At 40.4% G+C, this 10,139-nt stretch overlaps 1 protein-coding gene across 1 annotated transcript; it reads left to right on the top strand.

Moving 5' to 3' along the window:
• Positions 1-2,406: 2,406 nt before the first annotated feature.
• On the top strand, positions 2,407-10,102 carry tacr2 (tachykinin receptor 2). The gene is made up of 8 exons (XM_035628216.2): positions 2,407-2,710; positions 3,318-3,469; positions 3,758-4,053; positions 7,122-7,316; positions 7,880-8,030; positions 8,122-8,241; positions 8,328-8,404; positions 8,479-10,102. The coding sequence occupies exons 2-8, from the start codon at positions 3,335-3,337 to the stop codon at positions 8,813-8,815; spliced, it is 1,311 nt and encodes a 436-aa protein (XP_035484109.2). The 5' UTR covers positions 2,407-2,710; positions 3,318-3,334; the 3' UTR covers positions 8,816-10,102.
• The last annotated feature ends 37 nt before the right edge of the window (positions 10,103-10,139 follow it).

Genomic DNA, 10,139 nt, shown 5'->3' with positions numbered 1-10,139 from the left:
ACACACTGGCTACAGTTGATTTCCCCGGGGAGGGAGGGGAGACACAAAATGAGCACGAATGCAATGAATATCAGAAAACAGAGTGTTTGCTGAGAATTAGAGCAACAGAAAGAAAACATATAACGGTACAAAAGAGAAGCACAGGCAACAGCTGCAAAAAAAAGCTCTCACAAAATGTTATTGTCACTACAACCAGGTTTCCTGGCTGAGAGCTGGTTATTTGGCTGTCAAAACATGAAGGACTGGTTTGAGAGTAGGCAGTGTCTCTGAACCAGCCCCCCGAACTACCATGGAAGAGCAGGGTAAGAATGCCACTGGAGCTATCACAGACACAGAAAACCATTCACGCTCACACTTACAGACAATTAAGAGCTGCTAGTCAAACGTACCTGCAGGCCCAGGGATTTCTTGCTAAAAGTCAGTGGCTTTCTGATGGGGTGCGTGAACTGTCATGGCTGAAAGTCTGAATATCAGCAGTGTTGAAGCTCTCTGTGTTTGAACTCTCTGTGTCAGCGTAATACTCTCTGTTACTCTTTCATCTTCACCACTGGAATTTTCCTTATCTGAGTCCACGACACTGTCAATGTTAACATCTTAGGGGTCTGCATAGTCACTTTTGCATTGAAACTTTTTGCATTCAATTGTGAGAGCACAATTGTCGAGACTCATCCGATTCATCTAAATTCATCTAAATTACGAAGGGTGTGGACATGGTACAAGACAAAGCATCTGCCTGTCGCTGTCTTTCAGCTGTGGGGCTGTTTTTGAATTTGTGTTTGTGGATAGGATGGGATAGGAAAGGGTAGGATGGGAAAGGGTAGCCTAGGAAAGGAAAGGATGGAAAGGATAGGATAGGATAGGGAAGGATGGAAAGGGTAAGATAGGATAGGATAGGGAAGGATGGAAAGGATAGGATAGGATAGGATAGGATAGGATAGGATAGGATGGAAAGGATAGGATAGGATAGGATAGGATAGGATAGGATAGGATGGAAAGGATAGGATAGGATAGGATAGGATAGGATAGGATAGGATAGGGAAGGATGGAAAGGATAGGATAGGGAAGGATGGAAAGGGTAAGATAGGATAGGATAGGGAAGGATGGAAAGGATAGGATAGGATAGGATAGGATAGGATAGGATAGGATGGAAAGGATAGGATAGGATAGGATAGGATAGGATAGGATAGGATAGGATGGAAAGGATAGGATAGGATAGGATAGGATAGGATAGGATAGGGAAGGATGGAAAGGATAGGATGGGAAGGATAAGATAGGATAGGATAGGATAGGATAGGATAGGATAGGATAGGGAAGGATGGAAAGGATAAGATAGGATAGGATAGGATAGGATAGGGAAGGATGGAAAGGATAAGATAGGATAGGATAGGATAGGATAGGGAAGGATGGAAAGGATAAGATAGGATAGGATAGGATAGGATAGGATAGGAAAGGAAAGGAAAGGATGGGATAGGATAAATGATCTAATTTTTCAGTTGTGAATTTTGAAATGACTTTATCAGAAAGCTCCCAAGTGTGGCTCAGCCCACTACACACTGAAATGTGCAGATGTGAAATGTGCACATTGTGAGACTCACAGTCACAACTCACATACTGCACACATGAATGGGACACACAGATGTGGGGTCAAATTAGACACATTTGAATACCTTTATTTATGTTCACATTGTCACGCTGTTAAACCAGAAGCATAAACACATTAAATCCCTGGAGGGACAGAAGTGCGTTGTCATGTTTCACAGCTCTGACTATCAGCACACACAACAGCAGCTTCACTAAATGTGCGATGCCAGTAAATGAAAACACACAGCTTACAGCAATCCGTTCACCTCAGATTTTTTTCCCAGCCCGTGGGAAACATATCAGTTCACGTTGATATCAAACATGCTGTTCAACATAACACCTCTTTGCTTTTTCACAGAGCATCAGAGCTTAATATATGTGTGTGATCAACAGAGAAATATAGTATTGATATTGTGCTGATTCCAAGTATAGCGTCAAGGAGATCATCAAGCAGAGCCTTAAAAAATACCCACAGAGATCTGGAGATTGAGCTGAAAAGTGGCTGGAGACAAGAATATACCTGATATGGTTCGACGACAATTCAAGGGGTAACCACAAAAATGATTTAGATTTTTAGGAAAGCTGGGAATAGATGCCTGCAGACACAGGTAGCAGATATGATCACATTAATCTACTTGTCTGGTTATTTCAGTCTGCTTCTCCTTTAATCTCCCTCTTGTTTTAGACGGAACTGCTCCCATCCGCTCTTCAGAGATTTAATGTTCATATTTTTTGGTCTTTTCTCTCTTTCATGTTACCACATATTCACATACATCTAGGCTCAGAGCTACACTTGTTCTTTCTTTTAATGTGTCTCTCTCTCTCTCCTTGCGCGCGTGGAGTTGGCGCAGCTCCACGCGCGCAGACGCGTGCCTGCTTGTGCTGTGCCTCAGTCACTCTCAGCAGCTTGTGCCATAGTGAGCAAGTTACGCATTCCAGGAGGTGTGTGTCTTTGTGTGTATGTGTGTGTGTGTGTGTGTGCGTGTTTGCGAGAGGGAGAGAGAGAGGGCAGCGATGTCTTGATGGATTACTGAATGGACCTGGTCTAAGTCTAATTTTCGGACATGAGCAGCGATGACTTGGACAAACTGATGTTAAAAAGTGATCACTCAGCCGCGCATATAGAAAGGTAAGACCGATGAGAGAAATAATCTGACAGAGATATTAATGTATAGTTAAAGATAGATTATCCCCGGCGCAATGCCTTGCGTACATTTATTACGCAGTTGCGCTTACTGCAGCCACTGCCCTGTTACTGTGTGTGTGTGTGTGTGTGTCAGCCAAATGCCTGGGACAGTGAGCACGTTGGCTTATAAATTCAGTTTTGCTTGAGCAACAGTCATTAAAGCTACCAAAACAACGAGTCGTTCGTTACCATATGCTCCTGTTGGATTATCAGGATAGAAACTTGCCACAAGAGCGATATGATGCATGATGATTAACTCGGAGCTCTTGACCTCGACACTGCTCTATCGACAGTGGACTAATGTAATCCCCAAAAATATATACATTTCACACAAGAATGAAGTCAAGTGAAAATGTAAAATGTAGTTTGTTTTTTTTGCCAAAAGGCAGAGGTTATGAATAGTCCACATTAAGCATTTGGTTTGCCAATGATAAATGCACTGCACGTGAACATCTATAAGAGTCCTTCAGGAGAATATCTCTTACTTAGTCTCATTACGCATGGCGCACAAAGTGCACACATAGTTACAAAGAGAGTTTTCTGTCCCCAGGTGAACAGGGAGAAGACATGGACGCCGAAAGTCTTATTCAACACGTTGAACGAGACGTGGAGGCCACTTCTCTGCCCTTATCAGTCACCGCCGACTGGCAGGAGGACGGAAACGAGACGAGCAGGAATCAGTTCCAGCAGCCAGACTGGCAGGTGGGAGAAGTTCTCCTAGTTGTGACATAACTCATGGAGAGAAATAAATCAAATCAAAATGGGAAAACAAATAGGTTCACTTTAGTAGCCCTCTTTGTCTTCGAATCATTTTGACATTCCTCCTAAAGACAAAACAGGGATTTCAAATGCACACATTTTTTATGATGTTATATCATCTGCAAATTCAATTTAATTTCATTGAGATTTCTGATGCATTTTTACTTGTTTGGGGAGTTGATTATTATTGGTTTGCCCTGCTGCCCTCTGACCTCTGCCCTCGTCTCCCAGGTGGCTCTGTGGGCCATAGCCTACTCCCTCATCATCCTGGTGTCCATCACCGGAAATGTCACGGTGATCTGGATTATCCTTGCTCACAGACGCATGAGGACAGTAACCAACTATTTCATCGTCAACCTGGCCTTCTCGGACGTTTCCATGGCTACCTTCAACACTCTTTTTAACTTTGTCTATGCACTTCACAACGACTGGTACTTTGGCCTGGGCTACTGCAGATTTCAGAACTTCTTCCCCATCACTGCGATGTTTTCATCAATATACTCGATGGCCGCCATCGCAGTGGACAGGTAAGAAGGCTTTGTGCAAAGACCATATTTATTTGAACTATCGAATGAGTCTCAAAGTGGAACCACGTCACTATTAAGTGCTTTCACATTCAAAATGACATTAAATTGAACAAGTCAGCACTTTAGAAAAAGGTTTTGAACAAGCTATTAGACACTAATGGGATGGCTGATTCTCAACTCCTTCAACAACCCATTTAGCAGCTGCATTAGGAAAACAGTCAACCAGTTACTGGACAACCAGTTACTGAAACAGTCAACTCAGCAGTACGGAAACCTCACTGTATTGGCCAATAACCCACTCAATTGCTTCATTACTGTCTGTATCTGTGATATATTAATGTTGCTCTCTTTATGGAATTTTATTATGGCGTATTCTGTAATTGTGGTTGAATTAACAAGTGACTGGTGAAAAGTAAAAATCTGTCAGTCAGGGGTTTGTCGATTGAAAATTTTAAAAGCACCTGCCTGTGAAAGGACCGGTCATTCAGACGCTCGGGCGTCACCTGACAGCATCATGAGCCGCAGAAACTGTTCACCCGATACAGATGAAAACGCAGCTTGAAGGAGATATGGGTCAACAGGCAGAAGAGAAACAGATGTCATTAATGTTCACTGGAACATGAGTTTTCAGTCTGGATCTGTATACTGAGTTACACTTGTACAATCTGATGCAATGAATGACAGCAGTTTAATAACATGCTAGATGAGGTTGTAGTTAGTGGTGGTGTTGCATTAGAGTGCAGGTGTTGTTTCTAATTTTTTGCCCAGATTTGCATTCACGAGGTGGACTGAATGTTTTTTTTTTTGTTATTGGTGAAGCAAGAAAAAGTCAAAGAACATCATGTTTGACAGACAGACAGACAGATATACCAATCAGCTACAGTCTGAGAATAAGTGACATATTTTTTCGTTGTTACAGATTGATATTTGACTGAAGGAGGGAAGGAAGGATTGAAAAAATTCCATTTGGGTGTTAGGTTGAAAGTGTTTTAAGTTGTTCCATCCAACATTGAGGAAGGCGTACAGTGCGGGGGAGGTGGGAGGTGTTTTGTTGTCTTTTGTAGCTGTGCAGTAATATACAGGGCTGCCCCCCTACAGGGGTCGTGCTCCAGACCATTGGGAGCAGGCCGCCTGCCAGGTGACAAGACCCTGTCTCCCAATCTGTACATTTCATTCTGTACAACAACACCAGTAAAATTATCCTCAAACTTCATTGGGATGATGGCATGATGGAAGGGCAATTGTTCCAGAGGAGAGAGTTTCATTAGAGCATTGTATTATTCAGTCATACATGAACATATCAGATGTGTGTCTCTCTACGGCTCAGGACATGTGTAGTGATGAATGAGCCATACTGTATGCAGGGATCGGACCAGGTGTGAAATCTACGTATAACTCAATAATTCCTCCTCATTAGTTTCCAATTTGTAGCATCAGTTTACGTGACTTTGTCATACTTTACTGTCACATCAGCTTGCAGCAGGTAACCGGAGACTGATTCAATTACACGATAAATAGATAAACTGTGAAACATAATCTACATTCATTAACTGGCACAAGGTGCATTAATAACCGCTGCCTCCACAGCGCAGCAACAGCCCTACAGGGACCTTTTATCTTTCCAGCGGTGGCTCTGATGTGACATGTGACCTGTGCCAGCCAAACAGTACGAGGTCAATAGGAGTTAAGGTCGATGTAAAAGAGTGTGAGTGATTTAATGATACAGTCAGACAGATTGTTTTCATCTGTGGTTTATCAATTTGCCTTTACATAATTAGATATAGATAACAAGTTTACAATTTTTTTGTTTCATTTATTATAAATTAATTATATATATATGCATGTATTCTCCAATGAGTTTAATTCAATGCCACACTTTTCTCAGCTGTTCTAACCACAGCAGCGTGTAACAATTCTGTAACAAACCCACTTTGAAATTTCATCCTCAATTCAAATCATTTTATGCACGATCACACTCTATCTTTATCCATAAAGATGAAAATGAAAAAGAGAGGCACGACAGATCCAATGTGTTCATGCTGTCAGTCCTGAATAATTCAGATGAATGATTCATAGCCATGGTTGAATCATTCTACTATAATGGTAACAAAACTGAGTAATTTTGCTAAGCCAATGACTTAAAGTGTTTTGTATAAGATTCACGAAGGGTTACCATGGCCATCAGGATTATTAGTATTTATTATCATTATTTCACCTAACTAAGACTACCTATTTTTGTAGAGTGACAGACACTATTTCTTTAGTAAATTTCACTTATTGTGCATAAAGGTTCTTGTTCTTTCGCAAATATTTACAGCAGCTATTCAATGATCCATGATCATTTATATTTCATATTAATGGTCAATGAGTCTTTGCTGCACCAGTGTCATTATTCTGTCTTTTCTTCTTGACAATTAATTCACCTAAAGGATTTCTCTGAATCCATAAAAAATCATTATGACCCAAAACCATATAGACAAGATGTATTTTAAGTTTGATGATAATGATCTGCAATTTATATTCGCTGTCATATAGTTCTGTTTCTATCGCACTGTCAATGAGAGAGGAAAAAGATAATGTGATTATAACTTGGGCAGGTGGCCGAGGAACATATCATAAAATATTTTTCATCTATAATCAAATGCAGATTTATGCATGAATATGCTTCTGCTAATTGACTTAGACTAGCGCCTTGAACCAATCTCTCAGCAAATAAATGTGAAAAAGGAGCCATAAAGCGTACAAGGTTAAGCAATTATTTTAATATTGATATGGTTTTAATATAATATAAAATAGCACAAAGAAAAAATTCGAAAATAACCTTGTGTGAAATATTTATTTTCTTAATTGTTAGCTCACATCCGATGGTTTCGTGAATGAGTGGGTATATTTTCATTGAGAAAGGAGAACTCAACTTTAAACCACCTGTGGCACAGGTGAAGAGCTTCACACCTTACGTCTATTCCTGTGATTTGAACATCAGATTTCTGACGGTATACCTGCAGGCAAAGATGCGCATATAACATGTATGAACGTTTATTTGCTTAAATCTTTTTCTTGCTTCGCAGGTACATGGCCATCATCCACCCTCTGAAGCCCCGCCTCTCCTCCACCTCTACAAAGGTCGTGATCGCTCTGATTTGGATTGTAGCGATTTCATTGGCATTTCCTCAATGCTACTACAGCGTGACAAGATTCTATTACCCCAGAACCGTGTGCATGGTCAACTGGCCTGATGATTATGGAGGAAAACATCAACTAAGGTGAAGAATATATATATATATGTGTGTGTGTGTGTGTGTGTGTGTGTGTGTGTGTGTGTAAGTGAAAAGTGTATATATACTGTCTGTATGAATATTTACTGTAAAGCATTTATAACATGACACATACGACTTGCTGATCTCAAGGACTATTTGACAATTTGCTGATGAAGAAACATTAGCATCATAACCCCTTTACTTATAACTAACTTCTTCTTATATTTACAACAGGTGTGAATGTACAAAGTGCATTACATAATAAAAACAATACCCCGTCCACCCCATAATTAGAGTAGAATCCCAAAATGAGACAATACTAGAACAGTGTAGCATGGAAAAGTATGATTTATGTTTTGAAAAAGAGAAGATGTGTTCAGGTGAGTAAAACTAGTATGGGTATAAGAAGAAGAACAATTTAGAAATAAAAAGAGAATAAAAGGATATACAAGATGTATTTATGTCATTATTTATGTCACTGATGCTCACTAATAACAAGTTCCAAGTATAAATCTAATGTCTGTTTTTCAAATCAATTACCAGCTTCCTCTCTCTTTCACCCTCTGTAGTTACCAGTTTGCGGTGATATTGCTGATCTACTTGCTCCCTCTGCTGGTGATGCTGGTGACCTACAGTTTGGTCGGCCAGTCGCTGTGGGGTGGACACATCCCAGGAGAGGCATCGGACCATTACCACAGCCAGATAACAGCCAAGAGAAAGGTCACACACACTTTTATTTTTCTGCTGTCATAAACTTTTACTCTGGTCTTGTCATGTTTCAACCGCTCTTCTATCAAAATGCTTCCCATAGGTGGTGAAGATGATGGTTGTCGTGGTGGTGACCTTTGCCCTCTGCTGGCTGCCTTACCACATCTACTTCGTGTTGGGATCTTTTAACAGGGACATTTATAAACAACATTACATTCAACAGGTTAGCAATCGCCTCTCTACCTCTTATTAATTCTTTTTCATCTGAGTTATGTATTTATTTGGCCTTATTTTTCCTCTCTTTGTCAGGTGTACCTGGCCATATTCTGGTTGGCGATGAGTTCGACCATGTACAATCCTATTATTTACTGCTGTCTAAACCAGAGGTAGAATTAAATTTCACTCACAGAAACTCCTGAAGTTCCATCAGCCGAAAACCAACTCTCCCCTCTGTCTGCAGGTTCCGTGCTGGCTTCCGCCATGCGTTTGCCTGGTGTCCCTTCATCAAAGTGTCGGAGGAGGACAAGATGGAACTGCAGCAAACACACACCTTCAGAGTCACCATGACACGCAGCCACCGCAACGACACCTCGTACACGCGCACCTCGTACACACGCACCTCCACCAAAACAAACAACTCTTTCGACACAAACATGGCCATCAAAAATGAGCGGAGCACAGAGAGAGACGCTTGCACGCAGCTTAAAAAATGCCCTTCAGCACACAACACACATGTGGTGAAGAGTCCGGAGGATGCAAAATCACCAGCTGCCAAACTGATGGAACCCACCCACTGAACCCACCCACCCAGAGCCAACTAATATACAGACTGCAGCCAATGAAGACAAAGAAAAAAATAAGAGGCTGCCAACAGCCAATCAGAGCTGTTCAAACTATGGCGACATTCAGTCACCTGGAAAGGACAGGACACTCAGACGTGACCCAGGAGTATTTACCTTTTCTCTGACGGTGATACATGAATGAATGTGAAGCTGATGGACGTTTTGCTGTTAATGCCAACATGGTCATATGAAGATGTGGAAATACATCTGCATACCTAATAATAAGAGCAACTTATTCTGGCATACACTGCCAGTGAGAAAGTCTGTAGACAAAGGTATCCATTTTCGCATTTAATCTTTCTCCTACATCTTCTTCTCCATCCTCCATGCTCCATCTTCTAAATAATTTCTTCCATCACTGTTTCTTTTCTTCTTCCCATCTTTTGGAGAAAAGCTACTAACTATGATGTTTTCATGTAATTGTAGTTTATATCTGTGGTTACTGGATTTTCTTGTGCATAGCATGGATGAACAGTCCGCTGGCATCAGCACCAAGCCTTAACCTTGTTGTTTTTGTATGTATTTCAGAGAACACAGGATTGGGGGCATTTTCAACTTAATTCCTCTTCATCAGCACAAAGTAATAACTCAATAAGTCATTCACTGGTTACTCACTTAAATTAATAAAAAAGTATATTTGAGAGCTTGCATTCGAAATTAGCAACAAAGTGCGGGGTAGCTCCTGTAGTTCTTCTGGGATTGGCCATATTGTTAGCTTATATCTATTACTGTGCAGTACGATTGCTTTGACGACTCAGTCATATAGTCTGCTGTCGTTAAGTATGTTGCTCATACGTTCTGATTTCACGAGTTCATACAACTGTAATATTTTTCATGGTAGGTGTAAAGAGTCAATGTTAAAATGTCAAAGTGCTGCTACTTAGAGGAATGTGGTGTGAACTGTTAAATTGACATTTATTGAGTCCATTAATGTAAAATATGCTGAAGTGCAAGTGTATATGCATTTGGTGTCATGGTTGCACATGTACAGTCAGGTCATTATGTTTATAAAATAAAGATTTAAAAAGTTATATAGCCTATCAGCGCAAACACTTAAGAATGTGGTAAAAAAAAACAACTTTTTTGACAGTTAGACATTAACAACAGTGTGACATCTTTATTTGTTAAAATAATATATATATATATATATATAATATTATGTGTGTAATAAATGTGACAATGGTAATAAAATTACAATGCAGTAAGCACCTATGCACGTTTTCTGTTCCCAGGAGCGATCCCAGTGTGGTGTTGTGGATATGCACATGACTGCTCAAAT

The sequence above is a fragment of the Scophthalmus maximus genome, chromosome 4 (assembly GCF_022379125.1).
Source record: "Scophthalmus maximus strain ysfricsl-2021 chromosome 4, ASM2237912v1, whole genome shotgun sequence".
NCBI lineage: Eukaryota > Metazoa > Chordata > Actinopteri > Pleuronectiformes > Scophthalmidae > Scophthalmus > Scophthalmus maximus.
The sequence above is the reverse complement of the archived record's forward strand: the minus strand, read 5'-3'. Positions and strand labels throughout refer to the sequence as shown.